The 23,645-nt window shown below is 38.1% G+C and overlaps 1 protein-coding gene across 1 annotated transcript in view; it reads left to right on the forward strand.

Annotated features, from left to right (window-relative positions):
• PAPPA2 (pappalysin 2) overlaps positions 1 to 23,645 on the forward strand; it is a 451,060-nt gene that overhangs the window by 66,695 nt on the left and 360,720 nt on the right. The window contains exon 3 of the mRNA XM_001373611.4: positions 3,405 to 4,476. Coding sequence (XP_001373648.2) covers positions 3,405 to 4,476 — 1,072 coding nt within the window. The remainder of the gene's footprint in view (positions 1 to 3,404; positions 4,477 to 23,645) is intronic.

Here is a 23,645-nt window from a genome sequence, read left to right on the forward strand (position 1 = left end):
CAGGAAATACTTTACTGTCCCTGATAGAGGCAGTGAGCTTGTACAATGGGTAGAAGGCTGGACTTGCAGTCAGGAAGCCTTAAGTTCAAAACCTGTCTCAAATAATTACTAGCTGTCTGCCTGGATATGTAACTTAATCTCTTATCCTCGGTCTTCTCATCTCTAAGTTTAGGGTAATAAGAGTACCTATCTTCCAGGATTGTTGTGAAGATCAAATGAGATAACATGTGGAAAGTGCCTAACAACCTCTAAAGTACTCTATAATAGCTAACCAGTATTATTACTGAGAAAATAAAGAACTAACCTGTTTTCCTTTTTCCAATCTCCTCAAGATTGGAAACCAACTTGTATTTTGTAGACTCAGGATTGTGCCTTTGTTGTAAGAAACAATCTTTGAGTTCATTAAAATAGTCCCCTTAGTGTCTAAAACTTCTTCAGACTAAGTTCTTTTGTATCCCTTTGTAGTCGACCCTTTTAGCCCATAACTCTCACTTTTGATGCTCTTACTGCAAACTCCCTTGATTTCACAGGAGTTAGGGATCATTGACCCATCTTGTCCAATCATTCATTTTTTTTTGCTTGCATCATCAACCTTGGTTGGCAGCTTGAGGAATACTCTTGGCCTCATCTAAGAATAATGCTTTTAAATGCATACAATAAAATATATAGGATAATAAAGGAAACTGATGGTATTGAAATATAGTTATAAATATTAAAAAAACACTACCACAAAAAAATCCACAGAAGACAAAACAGAGTGCTAGAGAAATGAGGTGACTTATCCCAACTTATCTGGTGAATAAGTAACATAATGGGCATTTGAATCCAGGTCTTTTGACTTCAAATCCAGAGCTTATTTTACAGTACCCTATTTCTTAGCTGTCTATTAGTCTTCCATCCTGGGGAACTTTTCATCTTTCTGGGTTCTGTATTTTTCTTTGCCCTTTCCCTCTTTTTTCCCATATGCTTTTCCTCAGGAGGTCGTTTTTCTGCTCTGGATTCCTGCATAAACCATAAACTTCTTTTCAATATCCAATGGACTTCAGCCTTTGATTACTAACCCCCCCCCCCATTTGATATAACTATTTCCAAGAACACTATGAATATTGAATATTTACATATTGACTCCCTGCTTAAATGGTTTACACCTCCTTAACTTTAGCTTCTGTCAGGGAACAAACAGAAAGTGTTTGAGCAAAGACTCAATAAATTTATTAATTTACCTAAATTAATTATTTAGAATTATTTTGACATTGTAAGGAGAGGCGATTTCAACATTGGATTCTCTCTTTGACTCCCTATCTTTGTTTCATTAGGTTTGTTCCTCTGTCTGTCATTATGCATACATAATACATATATACACATATATATCAAATATAGTTTTCACTTGGGGCTGGTCCTAAAAATGCCATTTAAATATCATCGTCATCATCATCACTACCATCAACAATAGCTCTTTTATTTTGATGGAGTTCAGCTTGAAATGGCCCTTAGGCAATTTGCTCTTCTGCTACTATTTTCTTACATTAAATGTTCTACAAATGGCCATAGAGGAACATAATGTAGAGTTTATTAAACATTAAATTGAGTTATGAGATAGTGAAGTAATGTATGACTCAGATAAAAAGATTCCTACTAGGAGGTAATGAGAAATAAGGAGTGGGGTAAGATTCTGAAAGCCTTCAATATTTGGGAAGCCACGATGTATTTTCAATAGGGGAATGGGATCTCAAAGATGGTATTTGAGGACAGTTAATGTAGCAGTAGTATATAGGTGGTATGAGAAGACAGGCTACTAGGGAGAAGAGAAGACAGTCACAATCATCTGCATATGAATGATGAGGGCTAAAAGTGAACTGAGTACCTGATTGTCCTGAGTTGCTTTTATGCTTCCATTTACCTGTTTGTATATTCTACTTTGATTCTCTAGGACATTTGGGGAAAATAACCTTCCTTCAGGTATGCCTTGAAAACTAGTTCCATAAATTTAAAGCCAACTAATGCCTAATCAATAAGCAGGGATACAAAATAAGTTCAAGATCAGCTTAGGAAATTTGATCTAGCCCTTCTTATTTATAGGCATCCATGGAAAGAAAGTTGGACCCAGCCAAGAAGAATTGGGGTCCAAGTCCTCCTTCTAACATGAAATGGCTGGGTGATCCTAATCAAGTCACTTAACCTTCAGTGCTTTAGGCAACTCTTTAAGTTTATAAATTGCAAAGAATGTGCAAACTTGCATTGATAGAAGAAATTTTCTCACTTGAGAATTCCTAATACCATTGAAATTAGAGGTATTACTAAGGCTATCTCTATCCTTATCTCTATCTTTCTTACATTCACATAATTAGTAGATAAAGTTCTGACCTTGGCCATTAGGAGAACTGGAGGTTGAGTTCTGCCTCAGTCTTTTATATGTATATGGCTCTTGGTAAGTCACTAATTCTCTCTGAACTATAGTTTTTTCTTCTGCAAAACTGGAATTAAAATTCTACCTATCCCCACAGGATTGCTATGAGGTTCAAATGAGATTAATGGGGATGATGATGATGATGGTGATGGTGGTAGATATGATGATGATGATGATCTCCTTCTGACCTGGGGTCCACAGATTTACTGCTTCTATCATTGGATAGGTTATCTTGGTGGTAGGAATAATCTCCCCTAAATAAATAATGCAATATGATTCTGGGGTTAGTATAGTTTTTCACTGGCTGCTTCCCTGATTGGTTTACTTTCCTACATGACCTTCTTTTATATGTGACGAAAGGTAACTACTGAGGGTATATTTGGGCAACTTTAGCAGAAAACAATAGTATAATGGTATAGAGATGATATAAGTATCATAGATCATTTAGCATGGGTTACCATTTATGAAGTTCTGAAATCTTTTCCATTCTAGGTATGATAGCCTCCTCCTCCCTAAGTGATACTGTATAGGACCACTAAGTACTCATTCTCCATTTAATCTTCCCTATTGACTTGTTTTCCTCTCTTAGATTACATGTAAGATCAAGATCATATATTTAGATTAAAAAATCAAGAATCATAGATTTAAAACTAGAAATCACTGTAGGCATCAAGTTCAAACTCTTTGTTTTATGAATAAAGCTCAGAGATTTGTCCAAAGTAGTATCAGAGGTGGGCATTTGAACCTAGGTCCGTCTACTCAGTTAGTCCTCTTTTCTGTTGAATCTTAAATCAGTTGTGGACAAAACAGTAGAATAATTGAGGAATGTTCCTGTCTAGTGGGCTGGTATTCAAAGGAGGGATATTTGATATTTATTTTTTAAACCATGAAAAAACCTTCCTGTACTGTATTTACATTGTTTTTTTTTTCCTCTCCCTTTCTGCTTTTCCTTCTTTGTCCTTTGTTTTTTCCCTTCTCTTCCTTTCCTCTTGCCTAGGTGTGTTTGACAACTGCTCCCATGCTCTCAGTGACAAGGGCTGGGCCTTGGGTATTCGGTCAGTGGAATATCATGGAAGGAAGGATGCTCGTTTCTTCTTTTCTCTCCGTACAGACCGTTTGAGGAAGGCTACAATTGTGATTGGGCATAGCCGCTACTTGTCAGGTACATGGACACATTTAGTAGCTACTTATGATGGACATCGCATAGCTCTCTATGTAGATGGAGCTCAAGTTGCCAGTAGCCTGGGCCAATCTGGCCCATTGCATAGCCCATTTATGGCATCTTGCCGTTCTTTAATCCTGGGTGGGGACAGCTCAGAGGACAGACACCAATTTCGTGGGCATGTGGGCACCTTGACTCTCTGGAACACAGCACTTCAACAAAGCCAGCTCCAGCAGAGTTTCTTGCAGCCAAGTGGATATGGAGACTTAGCTTCCTTGGCACTCAATGCTGTTTTTGCTCCAATGGAACAGCAATGGGTAACCTTTAAAGATGGGGAATTCCCAAGACTTGATATGCTCCAGGATCCAGATCCTGAGCCTGAGATTCTGCACCCTCTCATGCCTCCACCCTGTGGGCAAACTGCCTGCGATAATGTGGAGTTGATCACCCAATACAATTGGCACTGGCCACTGAGAAATGAGAAGGTGATCCGTTACCAAGTGGTGAATGTATGTGATGATGATGGACTTCACCCTACTGTCAGAAGTGAGCAAATCACCCGTCAACATCAGGCTCTGAGTGCAGCCTTCAGCCGGTACAATATCAGCTGGCAACTGAGTGTTCATGAAGTGCGTAACTCCACCTTGCGTTATCGGGCTGTACTTGTGAACTGTGAGCCCAGCAAGATTGGCAATGATCACTGTGACACTGAATGTGATCATCCACTTACTGGCTATGATGGAGGTGACTGTCGCCTTCAGGGACGCTGTTACTCATGGAATCGGAGGGATGGTGTGTGCCACATGGAGTGCAACAACATGTTGGATGACTTTGATGATGGTGACTGTTGTGACCCTGATGTGACTGATGTACAGAAGACTTGCTTTGACCCTGATTCACCCAAGAGGTAAGGAGGAGGGGTTTGGATACATTCTGCCTCAAAATTGAATTCATAGCATTTTCTCTTCTAGAGTTCTAGGACCCTAGAGAATATACACACTAACAAAGCAAAAAGAAACAAAGTCCAAATCCTATACACTATAATATGAATAGTTTGTATTTGATCGAGTTATACATTGAGGCTCATCGATGAACACAAATGATATGTTACAGCAATTTCTAAAGATAGCTTGGTAATAGATAATAATGGGTGTTGGTGTCCCAGTCATGTAATAGTAGAAAGAACATTGATTTTATTTAAAGAAATGAGGGGTTTGGACTCAATGTCCTTTAAGGTTAATTAATATGAATGTGACTTACATACAACAAGTCATTTTCCACCTCTAGAAATCCATTTCTTTATCTGGAAAATAGAGGGATGATCTCTAAAATCTCTTTAATAAAGCAGCTGAGTAGTCCAATAGAGTGCTTAGGAAGACCTAGTTCAAATCTGACCTTAGACACTTGCTAGCTCTGTAACATGGATGTCACTTAACCTTTGTCGGCCAATCTCCTTATCTTAAAAATCATGACAATAATAGTATCTACCTTCCAGTGTTGTTATGATGATAAAATTAGGTGATATTTGTAAAGTGCTTTGCAAACTGAAAGATCTATATAAATGATAGCTATCATAGTCTAGGGGACAGGTGGAAGGGAACAAGGGAGTATGAATGCCTATGACAGGAAACCACTTCTAGAATCAATAAGCCTTCCTAGCATTGCAGATTAATGTTACTTGGTATTTGAGGGTATCAAAATAGGAAATTCAAGTCTAAATAAAACCTTTCCTGTATAAATATTGCTTGAAATATGACTGTTCTATTCATTATTATAGCAAAGATTTCCAATTGTTAATGTGAGCCTCACTTTAGACCCACTGTAGAATTCTCAAAAGAAAGATAGATATTCCCAATCCAGTCACCAATTCTTTATCTTCTTCACCCCTTGCCATTCCTTTTCCCCTTCTTCCTTCTTCATACACTAAAGCAATCACACATTCAAGAGAACACAATCTATTGAGAGGAAGGCTTCTTGGGACTATTTAGGTTAAATTGGTCACTTGGGCTATATCATCACTATCATCATCATTATTACCAGTCTGGGAGGAACTAGGTGGATTTTGTAGTTAGATTTCTTGGTTAAAATCCTGATCCCCAAACTTTTTACCTCTGTGACCTTGAGCAAAAGACTGAATTTCTCTGGGCTCAAGTTAAATGAGTATCCTGGACTTTATGACCTTGAAGGTCACTTCTAGCTGTCTTTCTAAATCTAACTTATATGAGCATCATCATAAATACTGAATCATATAGTGTTTTAATCTTTGCCAAGTATCTTTCCCTATATGACCCACCTTGAACCTTACAAAAACACTCTGATATAAGTGCCATAATTGTTATTATTAACCCCATTTTTTATAATGGGATCTTGAGGATGAGAAAACTTAAGTCCCTTTCTCAGGGTAACAAAGCTAGTAAATGTCTGAGGGGACCTAGGTCTTCATTTCTATTTCGAAAGACCTACCTCTACAATATTTCCTTGGTCTCTTAAATATTCAGTTACCACTTCCCTCACTTACAGATTACATACCTTGAAAATGTAGATAGATAGATGGATGGATGGATAGATGAGAGATTAATAGATAAGAGGAAGATGAAAGAAGGTAGATTGTAGATAATAGATGAGTTAATAGATAATTGATAGATGCTAGATCAATACATGATAGGTTTGTTATGTTGTTACTGATATACAACCACACCTCCCATAACAACTGGCGTCCCATTCCCCATGTGCCACAAACTTTGAGCCTCAGTCTTTGGACTTCAAAGCCATATGAGGGTACACTGTAGATGAAAACACACGAAGACAATTGTTATTCTAGGTCACCGAGAGACTACTACTATGTAGATAAAAGATAGTTTATATTTTGATTTATTCATGGATGGATGGATGGATGGATAGATAGATAGACAGATTAATTGAGAGATAGAGCTTTAGTAAGTACTTACTATATGCCAGTAATTAATCTTCAACAAATTGGGCAACTCAAATTAATCATACAATTGTAGAAGGTTTGGTAGACAGTGGAATTGGGGTCAAGGCTCAACATCTGTGTGTTTAACTTTTGCAACTTAAAGCATTTGCACGTTTTATTAGTAACCTCTTTTTCACTTTTGTGTTAGCATCCTCAAACATTTGAGACTACTTGTAGTAGAGAAAAAAGTAGAGGAACAATATGACAAGTTTCTATCTGCAAAAAAGGAGGAAAGTATTTGTAAAAGTGTTTGTGAATGGTGAAAGGGCTAAAATAACTTCTCAAGTGCTCAATGAAGGAGTTGTGGAAAAGTGGGTAAGTTTGTGGGTAAATGAGATGGTGATCACCCTGGCCAGCGCTCTTGGGCTGAATAAGCATCCTATCTCCCCTGATGCTGATGGCACTGGGTGAATCAAGTCATCTTTGGTTGGAGGACCTCAGAGACTCAATATGGAATCTAAAGGGAGATTAAAGATGGTCAGTTGCCCTTTTTTTTAATCTCATGATTCTTTATTTTTAACCTTAACTTCTGCCTTAGAATCAATACTATGTATTATTTCCAAGGCAGAAGAGCATTATGAGCTAAGCAATGAGGATTAAGTGACTTGCCCAGGGTCACACAGATAGGAAGTGTCTGAAGTCACATTCGAACCTAGAACCTCCAGTCTCTAGGCCTGGATCTCAATCCATGGAGCCACACCAGTTGGCCTCAGGGTTTTGTTTTGTTTTTGACATTGCTGCTTCTGCTCATCCCTGTACAGTTTAGCACTGCCTCTCCTCTCTCCTACATTTTATGGGTTATTTCATAGTTATTATGTCGGGAAAAGTGCATATTATCAGAATTAATGCTTTATTATAAAGAATTGTCTGCATACAAATATATTCAGCAATCTCTAGAAAAAAAATTAAGTTTTTAGTGGTCATGGAAACCCCTGATTTCCAACAAAGTCAACATATTAACATTTGTATTTTTGATTTTCACCATTTTTTGGAAATTAACTCCATGAAAGTTGAGGATTGACTGTATATATAAAAGAAGTAGATTATATGAGCTGAAAGGTCACTTCTCATATTAGGAATATTTTTGAACTAGGAGAATCTAGGATAACAGCTAAAGGGAAGTCCATGCGACTATAACTTCAGGGTTGGTCTTTTAGGGTTTAGATAATACTACACAGAACAAAACTGGACAACTAATATGAAAGAAAAGGAAAAACTCCAGACTATAAACCAACAGGCATGAATTCAAGTCCTGATTCTATTCATCAAACATGACCTTAGGCAAATCCCTTATTTCTCTCTCTGCACAGTTATCTCTATAAAATGTAGGGTCTGATTAAAGTATCTAAATTTCTTTTTGTTCTGAAACTTCATGAGTGCAGTAAGTTAAATGATGACAGTTTACTTCTGTGTCTTGAATGAAATTGTATTTATTGAGTCATCTGAAACTATTAACATGGAGTTACGTGCCCCTCATTCAATCTAAACCACATTGGTGCTCTGAATTAATCAAATATTACTAATAAGCTAATACTTTTAGGCTCAATCTAAAAGATACACCAAAATTTATTGTTAAAAAAAAGTTAAGACAATCTAACATTTTTGCAATTGTGCTATGATTGGTTAAAACAAATTTTGGGATCTACAAACTAGAAAAAAATTTTAAAGACCAAAAAATCTGCCCACAACATCAAGAAAAAAGAAAGTACATGATTTGTATGTTGCTTTAGTTTATAAAGCAATTTCCCCATATATTGTCTCATTTTATCTTCTCAACATTGTGAGAAAAATAAAGGAGGCCTTTTATGCCAATTTTAGAAATGAAAAAAATAAGGCTCAGAAAATTTAAGGGATATATACTAGTCAGAAATCAAACTAAGGTATTTTGATTTTAAATCCAATGTTCTGTTCTCCCCATTGTCATATAACATTTTTAGTACAAGGGGAATAATGTGGGCCAGTGGAGTCAGAGAACAAACTGTGGGAAGTTTGTAATTTGAATTATAATATATCCTAAACATTATTCCACCCCCCCCCCCACTCCTTCTTATATATACATGTCCATTTCAGATTTTCTTAGAGGAGATGCAAAAAGTAATCTAAAGGAAACTAGTCAGAACAAAAAAAGTAGCTCTCTATTTTATAATAATCTCACATGCATGAGTTATGTACATGAAACAGGAAGAGGGATTTTAAATGAATCACAAAATGCTAAAGCATTAGAGATTATCTCCCCTCATTTTCAGCATGAGAAAACTGAGATCTAGGAAAATAAATGATTTGCCCAAAGTTTCAAACTAATGAGTCCTAGATTATAAGTCTCTTATATCCCAAATCCATTGTTTGTTTTATAATACTACACTGGTTAACCTAATCTCCAGAAAAATGAAAGCTCCTATAGAATGTTGGTTTATTTTAAAATGTTTAAAAATTATTTAATTGATGAGACTAAATATATTTATAATCTTATTCATAATATCTGTGTTGCCAAGGAATGAACTGGGGAATACAGAATGAGTTCTACTCTCAAAGAATTTATAATCTGGTGGAAAGACAACATATAGATACAAAGCAAACTATATACAGGATATACAGGAATGCAGCTGAGGAAGTCTCCAGGTATAACAATTTTTCTTACCCAGGCTTCCAACGCCGAGAGAGTGGGACTGTCTCTGTGCATCGACTTTTCCACTTAAATCTCCTTCACGCACAAGTATCTTTGTGCACACTCATCTATCATAGATGAAAATGCACAAAGACAATCGACATCCTCGGTTACCAAGAGACGACTACTAATATATGCCAGACACTGTGCTAAGCACTTGGTCATACAAATACAAGTAAGCAATATGGTACCTGTCCTCAAGGAGCTCATATTTGTATAGTGAAATCCAACACTTCCCAAACCCTCTCCTCTTCCAGACTTCCTTACTCTTGTTAAGGATATGAACATCCTCCCAGACTTGCATCTTAGGTGTGTCATTTTTGACTCCTCACCTTTTCCTACAGCTGCAGTCTCCCATATTCCATCTGTTGCCAGACCTGTCAATCCTATCTTTGCATCATTTCTTGTATGTAGCCCCATCTGTCCTTTGATACTACCAACACCTTGGTGCAGGCACTGATCATATCATGCGTAGGCTATTACAAATAACCTTTTGGTTGATCTCCCTGCTACAAGTTTCTTCCTATTCCAGTCTGTCCTCCACTCAGCTGTCAAAGTGCCCTTCCTAAAGTTCAGCCAAATATGTTATCCCCCCATTTCTTTTTATATTTATTTTTATCTATACGTATATATTTATGTTTAATATATGTAGACATGCACTTATATATTTATAGTTTATTAACTAGGGGGGTTCTCTGTTATCTCTAGGATCAAATATAAAATCTGTTTGGATTTTAAAGTCTTTCATACTCTAGACTATTTCTTCCTTTCCAATCTTCATATACTTTACTCCATGCCACATCGGTTTTGATCCAGCAACATTAGAGTCATTGGTATTCCTTGCTTCATTATTATTACTTGCCCAAGATAATAATAGCTAACATTTATACAGAGCTTCCTAGATGCCAGGCATTGTGTTAAATATTTTTATATCATTGATCATCAAAACAGCCTTGGGAGGTAGGTACTATTGTATTCCCATTTTCTAGAAGGGACCCTGAGACAAAGGGGTTAAGTGACTTGTTCAGGGTCACACAGTTAGTAAGTATCTGAGGTCAGATTTGAATTCAGGTCTTCTTGACTTCAGGTCTGGTACTCTGTCTCCTCTCCATAGAACCACATGGTTTTGGAAAAGATTAATTGAAAACCCTCTTATAAGAGATCTGGGGTCCCAGAATCCTAGGAGCAGAGTCTTGGTTTTGCCAGTATCTCTGTTAGCAAAAAAGGCTGATTGCTAATGCTTTAGGCAGCATGATGTGGAGATGATCAGGATGTAATTGACAGGTTGATTCTGGGAAGATAATATAAATCTCACTCAACTATTTAGCTTCCTTGTCAAAGAAAGGCAGCCTCTTTTTTTCTTTAGCACTTAAAATGCCATACTTAGAGGGTCCCTGTTACCTCTACTTTTTGTTTTTCCTTTAACCTACCTCCCAGCAAATAAACAAACAAAAACCCAGTGAAACACATTATTTTAGTTAGTAGTTGCTATGAGGGAGATCAGAGAAGGTGACTCACCCTATGTTTCTAATTTAGTTGGAAAAACCTCCTTCCATGCATCCCCCTTCCATTGGGGACCCTCAACCTACCCCCACAGTGAGGCTGAAGGCAGAGGAATGTAATGATAGAGGGATGGTGACCTTTCTTCCATATTTACCAATTTTATTTCTAGCCCAGAGGATTAAAATTTTTTTCTTCCCCTCCTCCATTCTTTGTGTACATCTGTCTTTATTATAAAGGTATGGATTGCTTTCCTCAATTCTTTTTTTTTTAACCCTTACCTTCCATCTTAGAATTAATACTGTGCATTGGTACTAAGGCAGAAGAGTAGAAAGGGCTAGGCAATGGGGATCAAATGACTTGCCCAGGGTAACATAGCTAGAAAGTATCTGAGGTCAAATTTGAACAGAACCTCTAGCCTCTGGACCTGGCTTTCAATCTACTAAGTCATCCAGCTGCCGCCCTCTCAGTTCTTAATTGGAGCAGCCCATAATTAAAACTCTCATCAATTCTTAACTAAATCCAAATCTCAATGGAGACTCAAAACAGAAATGGAGGGCAGACTAATATGCCAGGCCTCAACTCAAATTGGGATTCCTTAACCTATTTGGGATTCTAATGAGGATCTATGGATAGATTCCATAAGTTCTGTGAATTTTTTAAAAATTTGTAGAAATGATTGGTTTCTTTGCAATTGTATGAATTTTATTTTATGCTCTTAAAAACATCATTCTGAGTAGAGATCCATAGGCTTCACCAACCTTTCAAAGGGGTCCATGAAACTAACAAACAAAAGATTTAGAACCTTTGAACCAGATGGACTGTTCACATTTCCAATTCCTAGAGATCTAGCAGCTTGGGATGCTAAGTGATTCATAACTTATGGGATAAGTGAACCTATTGTGTCATTCAACTACTTACCAGTATTTTTTCCAAATTGCAACTTTTCCTATCATGATTTCAATATATTTCAGGTTGGCATAAAAAATTAAATGGGAATTTCAGGTGAGTTTTGCAGATGCCCCAGACAACACCTGAAAACTGATAGATAACATTTTCTATGTCATTTTTAAAGTTTAGGCATAAAATATATGTCTAGTATTGTTTAATGTCGACATATTTTATCTTTTAATATCATAAATATACACTTTCTTTTTTAAAGTTAAAGCAAGTTAAAAGTTAAAGTTTACATAATGAACAGTCCAGCAGATGACATATGAAGGCTATTTTAACATCGATCTACCTATGATCAAATACTTAACCCAAAATTTATTATAAAGAACTGTAAAGACTCCATGACAGAAAAAGAAGAAAATCAGACTTCTTCTCTGGTATGCCAAAAAAAATTTATGCAGATTTTCTAGATCACAGGGGCACCATGCTCTTCATGCTCCCCCTGACCGCCATTCTGTGGAAAGGATGCCCTTACTCATGCTCTTGTTTTAAGAGTTTTCCCTCCACCAAGAATTTCAGTAACAAGACACACTTCAAATTGATCAACTAGAATTTCTAAAAAGATGTAGTTGAAAGTTAAAAGCAGGGATAGTCAATGAAGAATAAATGTAAAAGGCTGGCATAGTACTGTAAGAATAATTCTGAGAGTGCAGAAGATTAGCCATGGTGATAAAAATGGTTTTTAGTTATACTGTCTTTTCTGTAGGAGTTAAGAGTTAAAGGGGATGGATAGGATAATGATAACCATCAGTTGAGAGAAAGCAACACTATTTCATTCTTAATTTGTTTTGTTTTCTCTGCCAAGGATGAATGACTGCAAAAATTATAGTGATCAAGGAAATGTAGATTAAGGAAAACCTGGCTTCAGCTCCCTTTTCTCATGCTAGCCTAGGTGAATGACAATAGACAAACTCCCCATAGGCAACATTCTAAGACTTATTTGTTAAATTTTATGTAATCTGAGGCCCAAATCCCATTGGGATGGGACTTCTTCCTCATTTATGGGTTGTAATCTATGTTGGTGAAAGGAGTTCCCATTCACCTCCAAGTCACTTGATAGCTGTCTGCCTCAGTTTCTCTATTTGTAAAATGAGGATATAAATACATCTACTAGCCTGGATTATCATAAGAATGAGATAATATTTGCAAAGTGCATTGCAAAATTTAAAGTGCTACATAACTGCTAGCTATTATAATTTATGTCTTTGAAAAATGAATTGGTTATATCTAAGAAGATTTAACTTAAAATGGATAAATTAATAATGATTGATACAAAGATACATTTGATGACACATTGGTAAATTTACATGTCCTTTATATCTATATCTATATCTATATCTATATCTATATCTATATCTATATCTATATCTATATCTATATATCTTTTAAATAAAATCTTTACCTTCAGTTGTTGAATGAATTCTGTGTATTTGTGTATTGGTTCTACGGCAGAAGAAGAGTGTTAAAGGCAAGGTAATGGGGTGTAAATAACTTGCTCAGGGTCACAAAGCTAGGAAGTGTCTCTGGACAGAATTGAACCCAGGACCTCTTCTCTCTAGGACTGACTCTCTTATCTCCTGAGTGATCTACTTGCCCTCTTTTATATTGATTTTAAAAGATAACCTTTCAAAAAGATTTATTTCTAATTTAATTTAGCTTCATTCAATGAACAAAAATCACTTGTGTTGAAAAGGCTAATATCACAAGTGGAAGGAGATATGGGGAAAGTGTGGCTAGGCAGTAGTTGATCTGAAAATGACCTTTGGGTTTTAGTGGACTTTGAAGTCAGTGTGAGTCACCAGTTTGTCATGGCAGCCAAAAAACCCAGTGTGATATTGGACTGCATCGAGAGAGATATAGCATCTAGGAGCACTGTACTCTGCCCTGATCAGCCTGCATCTGGAGCACTGTGGTCACTTTTTGGAATTTCATTTTAGGAATAACAATGATAAGCTGGAGACCCTCCAGAGGAGGACAAGCAGAGTGTGAAGGGAGGGCCTCAAGACCATGCCATATGAAGGTCAGTTGAAGGGATGGGGGATATTTAGAACAGAGAAGGGAAGATTTCAGGGGTTCCCATAGATTTCTTCATTGACTCGAAGGGTAGACATGAGGAACTGGGATTAGACTTGTACAATTTTATCCCAGAGGGTAAAGTTAGGAGTGGTTGGTATATGTTGCAGGCATATATGTAATGAAAGATTTCCTAGTAATTAAGAACAGTCCAGAAGTGGAATAGATTGGCTCAGGTAGTACTGAGTAGATGCTTTAAATATATATATATATATATATAAATACAGAAATATATTAAATGTAAAACAAATAAAATGAAATAAATATTAAACAAAACTATATATTAAACAGTAATATAATAATTATAGTAAATTAGTATATAATAACCATTAAATATAATATAGTATGGTAAAATAGTCATCTATTTTCTATATAGTATATATATTTACTAAGAAGATACATTTAAGCAAAAAAGATTCTTATTTTGGTAGAAGTTGAACTAGATTTTCTCTGAAGTGGTTGCTTAAGTGTCCTCCCTTGCAGACCACCTCCTATTTAATGACTTTGTATGAATTAATATTTGTTACCTTTATATTGATGGTGTATATTTTTATAAGTAATTGTTGAATCCCTCACTAGAATATCAGTTTTTATAAGGAGAGGATTTCCTTCTTTGTACCTATACACACAGCACCTGGAACAGTGCCTAGCACATAGTAGGTGCTTAATACTTAAACTGATTGATGGATACCTGGGTTCATTTGATGATACATTTACATGCCCTATACTTCCATTTTCAAGTTATGAGACCTTTTAAGGATTTATTTACTTCTAATTCAATTTAACTTATTTAAATGAATGAAAATCTATTTTCTTTCCATCCTACCACCTCTATTCTTGCAACTGATATACAGCCAAGCCAAACAAATTCCCAGGTTTAAAATCCTCCACGTAGATATGTGTGTGTGTGTGTGTGTGTGTGTGTATAGTTGATCTGAGTTAACAAGAGATGGCAATAGTCCTCCTTATTTTCTGCCCTCTTATCCCCAAGTCCTCCTCAAAGGTTCCAAAGAACTAGAAGAGAAATTAATTTCACAAAAATTCCTTTCCCGGAAGCAACTACGAGGATGAGATAAGCTAAAGAATGCAACATCAAACATCTGTAATCCAGATGGGCATGCTGTCAGGGGGCTACTATTTATCAGGCTTTAGGCCATGCAGATGTGAGTTATGGATGGACTACCTGGCCAATTGTGAAGAATTCCATCAAGCTGCCAATGTGGCTAGGAACTGAGTTGGGTGGGTGGTGGTAGTGGGAGGTTCAGAGCAACCCCACCCAGGGAGGTTCTGCCTTGGGCCAGGGATAATCCAGAAGGATGCTTCAGGGAAATGGGATCACAGGATCCAAGAATCCCCTCAGAGCTGTTCTAGGAGCTGAGCAAGGAGAATCTTTGGCTACTTTCCTGGGTTTTAGTTCCTTCACAGCCCTTCCTAGTCCTTCCCTCCAAACCATGACCCAGAGACTAAGGTCTGTCTGCTGCTGGCCCTACTTCCTTTGCCTTCCCTCTCCTCCATTTCATTCTCTAAACTCTGCAGGATCCAGCTGGGCAACTCGCTGTTTGCCTTTCTTTGTTGGCCTCGGTGTCTCGGTCTTCTTCGTTATAATGGGGGGAAACATCATAAAATAAAAACAAGTGACTAAGCAAGGCTTAACTAGGCCATCAATCACTCCGTCTCGGTCCAAGCTGTGCAGCAGACAATGGGTGTCGGGGTGCATTTGTTTTCTAGAGTTATGTGGTGGGGCGGCTGTCTCTGTGTGTGTCAGAGTGACTCATTGTCTGTCTCTGAGTCCCTCTCTGCATCCCTTTCGTGGTCGGCCTCCACTCGCCAATGTTCCGAGTTGGGGTGGGCTGGCTCCATTATAGCCCGTAATTTGAGGGAGAGGGCCTGCTCCTCTCTGCAGGAGCTCAGATTTTCTGCTTAGACGAAGACCCTACAGGTAGGAGGCTGTTGAAGTCTCTGCAGCTGTGTGGTCAAGGAGGGCATCCCTCTGGGATCCTGACAGCGGAGAGCGTGTCTGTCTGTGTGTTTGATGGAAAAGGAGCAGGTGGACATGTTTGCTGCCTGTGAGGCCCCACCAGTACCTGGCTTCTCCAGACTAGCCTGCCTCTCCACTTACCATCCTTGCTGGCTGCTGGGCCAAAGGAACAGCTCAGCTGGGGCCCTGCAGTGGCAGGGTCTGTTAAACATCATCCAGACTTCATTATAGGTTTCGTTTGAAGTCAGGATTGAAAGTTCCCTGGAGCCAAAAAAAACATGCAATGGGGGAAAATAAGCGTAAAGGGGTAGGAGAAGGAAGAGAGGGAAGAGGGGTGAGGTAGAAAAAAGTGAAAAGCTGAGTAGCAAGGAAATCTCTCAATCTCTCCATCTCCAAACGAGTAAACAAGAACAAACTCTGGAACACCAGGGACTCTCTTCCTTCCAATTTCTTCACCTGGCTAAGGGAACCAGAGGGCAAGAAGGGCACTTTGCACACCTTATAAATAGGCAAGGACATCTCATTGGTCCAAAGGAAGGGGTGCTTCCCCCTTCTCCCCATTTCTGTCTTTCCCCCTCCCAGTCAACTTCCCCTTTCATAGCCCCCATAGATCCCCAGGTCAGAAAACACATTAAATTAGTAGTTGTTCCTCCTCTGGCATACTCTTCTAGGTGAGGGCTTAGTAAGGATTTTCACAGCAGCCATGGGCTCTTTTTCTTGCCTCCTGCTGCCCTTTCCCCCACAATTATTCCTTGTCCAAGGATTATGGTAGAGCAGAAGAACCCATGACAATCAAGACTACTGAGATAAGGCTTAGCATAATACCTGGCACACTGTAGCCACTTAATCTTTATAGATTGACTGATGGAAGACTTCTTCTTCATCGTCTAAAAGTGTCAGAAGCATCTCCTCCTCTCTCACTCTTCTCCCTTTTCCAGCCAAAATAAGTTATCACAATGGTTGGTCACTTTGAACAGTGGAAAGAGTGCTAATTTGGGGAATAGTAGGACCTCAGTTCAAATCCTGTCTCAGCTGCTTATTTTCTACCTGACATTTCACAACTCCCTTAATCCCTCTGGTCTTCAGCTTTCTATTCTACAAAAATGAGAGAACTTCAATGGAACCAATTAATACTGAAATATTATCTATATGCATATATAAATAGAAATATAAAATTCATATAATATAAATATAAAACATAAATATGATTTCTAAATATGAATAAATAGACCTAGAAAATATATATAATATAAATAGTATTTCTAAATATAAATAAAAATACATATGAATATATAAATGTATATGTGTATGTATGAATAAAAGTTCACAGGCACCAAGTTAAGAATCCCTGGCCAAGATGTCCTCTAAGAGCCTTCCATTTCTAAACTGTGAACTTAGGAACTCCTATTTCTATGGCCATTTAAAGTTTACAAAAATATATCCTAAATGAGAATTTGGGATCCTGGGGGAAAAGGATCATGTGTTTGCCCTTTTTTGGCATAAGAGTCCTCAGCACAGTGCCTGGTACATTAATGCTTAAGAAGCAAATGCTTTTTGACTGATGGGCTCACAATAGGTCCCTGAGGTAGCATGGTGAAAAGAAACCTGGCTTTGAAATGAGTTCAAATCCCAATTCTACTCCTTCCTACCTGAGTGTGAAACATCCCTCCCCTCTGGGACCCAGGACCATCATCTCTCAAATGACTGGGTTCTATGAGATGACTTAGGAGCTGCCTTCTCACTCAAGTCTATGATCCTGAGGTAGGGAGACAGCTAGGTGGCACCATAGGGCATACAGAACTGGACCTAGCAAGACTTAAGTTCAAACCAGTTATCCAACACTAGCTGTGTGCCTATGGTTTAACCTTGGTCTGCCTCAGTTTCCTCAAGTGTAAAATGAGGATTATAAAAGCACCTCCTTGTCAGCAATATTTTGAGGATAAAATGAGATATAGTTTATAAATATTTAGCACAATGGTTGGCACATAGCAGGCACTTAAACTACTTATTCCCTAGTAAACATATATATATATACATATATATATATATATATATATATATATTCCTATTTTACATAAGAGGCAACTTCAGCATAGCATAGGCAAAGTGACTTGCCCACTGTCCAATAGCTAGTATCAGAAGTAAGGTTCAATACTAAGGCTACTGCTCAGTGTATTTTCTAAAAACCTTTTTTTAAACCCTTACCTTCTTTCTTAGAATTAATACTATGTATTGGTTCCAAAGCAGGAGAGGTAAGGGCTATGCAATGAGGGTTAAGGGACTTGCTGAGAGTCTGGGCTGGGAAGTGTCTGAGGTCACATCTGAATCCAGGACCTCCTTTCTCTAGGGCTAGATTCCAATCCACTAAGCCACCTTTCTGCCTCCTAAATGCACTCTTAATTCAATAATTCACAGCCTGTTCAAGATGTACCTGACTAAAAACAGTGATCTCAATTAATTTCAAAGGACCCATGATGAAAAATACTCTCCTTCTCCAGACAGCAAACTGATAAACTGAGTGAAGATTGAAGCATCCTTTTCCTGTCTTGATTTGTCTTGTATTGTGTGTGTATGCCTTTTCTTTTGCAATATGAATAATATGGAAATATGTTTTGTCTGACTTCACATGTATAATCAGTATCATATTGCTTGCCTACTCAGTGAGTGGGAAGAGGTAAGAAGGAGGGAGGAAGAGAATTTAGAATTCAAAATTAAAAAAAAATGTTAAGGGGAGAATAGAAGCTAGGTGGCTCAGTGGATTGAGAGCCAAAGTCCGGGGATGGGAGGTCCTGGGTTCAAATGTAGACTTAGATACTTCCTAGCTATGTGACCCTGGGCAAGTCACTTGACACCCGTTGCCTAGCCCTTATCACTCTTCTGCCTTGGAACCAATACACAGTTCTGAATCTAAGATGGAAGGTAAAGGTTTAAAAATGTTCAAAATTTTTAAGTCTAATTTGAAAATGTTTAATAAAATAAAATATATTTTTAAAAGTTTTTCTTGACTTAAAGATAAGGCAGGATCTCATCTCACTGTTTTGGCTAGGAAGAAAGGATAAGTGAGTCTTTCTTTATGGACACCAACAAAATTGTGTTTTCCTCTGGTCTTATGACTTTTGGGAGGAATTTGGATAGCAACAGTAGACGGGTGGCTCCAGAGTGACAAAATGGTCCTGCCTTATCTCCTTATCTAGTTCTCTTCCTGCAGAGACTAGAGCTGTTTATATAGTAGTATGGCTGACTAAGGCGTAAGATTGTTTTGCGGAGTTGACAGCTAGCACTTACCCGAGGGGGACAATACAGGGGAGTGCATAAAGGAGCTATTTCTATCAACTCAACTACTGGGAACATGTGTGGGCCTGGAAGAAGGGCAAATGCAGGGACATTTTATAAAGAGAGAACCAACTCCTTAACCTATTTGATAATAATTGAGGAATAGAAGGAGTCCATACTTCCAAACATGTATCCCCCAATTGGCCCTACCATAGTGCCAGAATGGTTATATTTGTTACTCCTTGAACCAAACAAAGAAGACATGATAGTTGTTTTCAAAAATTTAAGGGATATCTTGTATAATAGAATGTAAAGTTCCTTAAGAGCAGACCTGTTTCATTTTGATCTTTGTATCATCAGCCCTAGGATGCTATTGTTTTTTGTGATTGTTGTTCTCTTCAAGTCATTTCATGTGTATCCAAATATTTCTGATTTCACTTAGGTTTTTCATGGCAAAGATACTGCAGTGGTTTGCCATTTCCTTCTCTGGCACATTTTGCAGATGAGGAAATTGAGGCAAACAAGGTTAAGTGACTTGCCAGGATAACCCAACCAGTAAGTATCTGAGGTTGGATTTGAACTCAAGAAGATGAGTCCTCCTGATATCAAACCAGTATTTTATCTGCTGTGCCACTTAGCTGCCATGGCACTATGCAGGCTCTTTTTTTTTTTAATTTGAAAAATTTTATTTAATTAATTGATTTTGAAAATTTTCCATGCTTTCATGATTCATGTTCTTTCCTTCCCCTTCTCCCACCCCCTCTCATAGATAATGAGCAACTCCACTGGGTTTTACATGTGTCATTGATCAAGACCTATTTCTATATTATTATTTGCACTAGGGTGATCATTTAGAGTCTACATCCCCAGTCATATCCCCATCAACCCATGTGATCAAGTAGTTGTTTTTCTTCTCTGTTTCTACTCCCACTGTTCTTTCTCTGGATGTAAATAGTGTTCTTTTTCATATGTCCCTAAGAATTGTCCTGGATTATTGCATTGCTGCCAGTAGAGGAGTCCATTATATATGATTGATTATGCAGGCTCTTAATAAATATTTGTTGATTGATTAATTAGGAAAGGGAGATCAGACTTCTACAGAGCTTTAGAAAAGAAAATTTGTATCAACATGTGGACATCATAGAGAAAAAGATTTCCTCTAAGTAAAATAAGGAACTTCCTAATGAATAGAGATGTCTTGTGAGAAGAATTCTTTATTCCTGGAAATGTTCAAGAAGGAATTGCCCTCCACTTGCCAGGGCTATTTTGGAGGGAAAGCATGTAATGGATAATGAGTAGGGTTGGATGTCTTCTCAGTTCTCTTCACATGATAGGATGCAGTGATTCTGAGACTGAAGGTGCCTGGAAAAATATTTGATAAGAAAGATATAGCCAGCCATTTTCATTCTGAATACTTTTTTTTGTGAATTAGCTTATCAGATAATTAGTCCAGGGAACATTGTGGAATAGCACAGTGGATAGGTAAGTTTTGATGAAATATAAGAGATTTATAAAAATTATCTAGCTTAATCTTCCCTGAGAGGATAGTTGGATCTGGCTACTCGTGGATGAGCCTGAGGAATTTCTTACCTGGAAATAAAAGGAGGCTCAAGAGGCTGCACGATCACACTTTGACTTCTTCACTATTTTGTGTTCGTGAATTCTTAGCTCTGGGTGATGTGGCTCTTGGCAGAACCTATTGAGGGAACATACTGTGAATTACCTAGATTCTGTGCCCAATGTCACTTCAGTGATACAAGTGATTAGCAGGGGAAGAGGAGAGGACCATGCTTATAGTTCACAATTAAATAAACTTAAAAAGATGAATTGCCGAGGAGGCAGAGTCAAGATGGCAACTTAGAAGCAGCGAAAGTTCAGACCTCTGAAAACTCTTCCTTATGGATCAAAACTGAATGCTCCTAGGGGACTGAAATTCAAATTTAACAACAGGACAGATGCGGGGAACCCTCCTTCTGGACTCAAATCAAAAGGTACGCCCCCCCCCAAAAGTCAAAATCCAAGAACACTTGGGTCTAAGGGGAAGGTAGAAGGAAGGTCCCAGGACCTCTCCCCCCCCAACACAGAGCGCTGAGCCCCTAGCCTCAGCGGGAACCTCTGGGCAGGCAAAGGTGCTGGTTTGGAGGGTCTACCTTGTGAGCAGCGGACTGCTGGGCTTGGAGCATCCAGCGTGGGCCACGGGGAGACAGCCAGGGAGAGACTGGAGAGCCTTCAGCCCTGTGGCTGGCATTCTATCTGGCTCCAGTCTCAGGGAGGTTTTTGCCTCGGGGCACATCCAGACCAACCCAGTTGAACCTAATCCCATCAGGACTACTTAGAACTCAGGGAGGCCAGGACCCCTCCCACCCCAGAGTGCAGGGCCTCCCACAAGGACAGGAACCTTGGGGAGGGCAAAGGCACTGGGGTACCTTGCCAAAAGAGGAGAAGCAGCTGGAGAGAGCCTGGGTGGCACCAGCCTTCCAGAAGTCTTCTACCTCAGGGCACATACAGCCCAACCCAGTTGAACTTAATCCAATCAAAAGCCTCCAGAGGACAGGGAAGCTTACAATCCGCCCCTAGAGATGGTACCAAGAGATCTGACAAAGCTCCAAGAGGGGAGACTAACAGCCCAAAAACAAAAAAAAAATGAGAGGAGCAAGAGCATAGACAAATATGGGGAGCAAAGAAAGGGTAAACTCAAGCAAACAACAGAAAAAGAAGAAAGAAATTACAATAGACAGCTTCTGTACAGGTAATGAGCAAAGAGCAGATGAAACAGAGGGGGAGGGATCAGCAAAGGAAAAATCAGAAATCCCAGCGAATTGGATATGGTTTGGAAGAACTCAAAATGCAATTCAAAACACACTTAAGAGAGGCTAAAGACAATTGGGAAAAGAACTTAAAAACTAAGAAAAATCATCTGGAAACAGAAAATAGTGTCTTGAAAGCCAAGATCAACCAGCTGGAAAATGAGGCAAAGGAGATGAAAGATGAGGTGAAGAAGATGAAAGAGAGAAAAAGGAGATGAAAGATGAGGTAAAGAGGATGAAAGATGACCTCCAAAGAAAATCAGATCAAAAGGAAAAGGATGACCAAAAAGCCAAGGATGAAATCCAGTCTTTAAGAACCAGAATACAACAACTAGAATTAAGTGACCTCACAAGGCAGCAAGACACTATAAAACAAAACCAAAAGAATTAAAAAAATTGAGGAAAATATGAAGGATCTCATTCACAAAACAGAGGATTTAGAAAATCGTTCAAGGAGAGACAATTTAAGAATCATTGGTCTACCATAAGACCATGAAAAAAGAAAAAAGCCTGGACATCATCCTACAGGAAATTATCAAAGAAAACTGCCCTGATGTCCTAGAACAAGAGGGAAAAGTGGAGATTGAAAGAATCCGCAGATCACCTCCTATACTTAATCCCCAACTGACAACACCCAGGAATGTTATAGACAAATTCAAGAACTATCAGACCAAAGAAAAGATATTACAAGCTGCCAAGAAGAAGTCATTAAGATACCACAGAACCACAGTGAGGATAACACAGGATCTGGCTGCATCCACACTGAAAAACCAAAAGGCATGGAATATGATATTCTGGAAAGCAAGGGAACTAGGTCTACAACCAAGAATCAACTACCCAATAAAACTGACTACATTCTTACAGAGGAAAGTATGGTCATTCAACAAAATAGAAGAATTTCAAGAATTTGTAAAGAAAAGACCAGACCTGAACAGAAAATTTGATGTCCAAGCACAGAACTCAAGAGAATCATCAAAAGGTAATTAAAAAAGAAAAAAACAACAACAAAAAACAAAAAAAAAACCCTTTTTATTAAGAGACTCAATACTATAAGAAAAGAGGTCATTGGTAACTGTTATTATTACCTGGGCAGCAAAAAGAAGTACACTTAGAGGGAACAGTGACAAACTGTATAGGATGAAAGGATGTAAAAATATATATAGATATATGCATGCATTAATACATACACATGTATATGCATATATACATATATATATATATATATATATATATAACTAGAGCTTAAAAATAGGTTAATATTAAAAGAAATGGGAAAAGAAACAAATGGGAGTAAATTTATATGTCACAAAGAAGCTCATGGTGAGAGGGTGGAGAACATCAATACAATAGAAGGGTAAAGAGGTTGGAGACAGGAAATACTCAACTTTACGTGCCTTGAAATTGACTCAAAGAGGGAAAAACAATCCAATCCATTGGTGGCAGAGAATAGATTTGCTCCCTATAGGGGAGTAGAAGGGTAACAAATGGACTGGTGGTGAGGGAAGCAGTACAAGGGAGGAAGGGGGCGGGGTGTTACTTTTAGAAAGACTACAGAGAAAATAAGGAGGGGCAAATAAGAAGAAAAGGGGGTATAAAAGGAAATAAAATAAGGGTGGGAACTAGGGGGACTGATTAAAAACAAACATTGGTATAGAAGGAAATAGTGAAAGAAGAAAAGGCAGGAACAGGAGTAGAAATCAAAATGCTGGGTAATACACAGCCAGTAATCATAACACTGAATGTGAATGAAAAGAATTCACCCATAAAACGCAAGGGAATAGCAAAGTGGATTAGAATCCAAAACCCTACCATATGCTGTCTACAAGAAACACACATGAGGAAAGTAGATATG

The sequence above is a fragment of the Monodelphis domestica genome, chromosome 2 (genome assembly GCF_027887165.1).
Source record: "Monodelphis domestica isolate mMonDom1 chromosome 2, mMonDom1.pri, whole genome shotgun sequence".
Classification (NCBI taxonomy): domain Eukaryota; kingdom Metazoa; phylum Chordata; class Mammalia; order Didelphimorphia; family Didelphidae; genus Monodelphis; species Monodelphis domestica.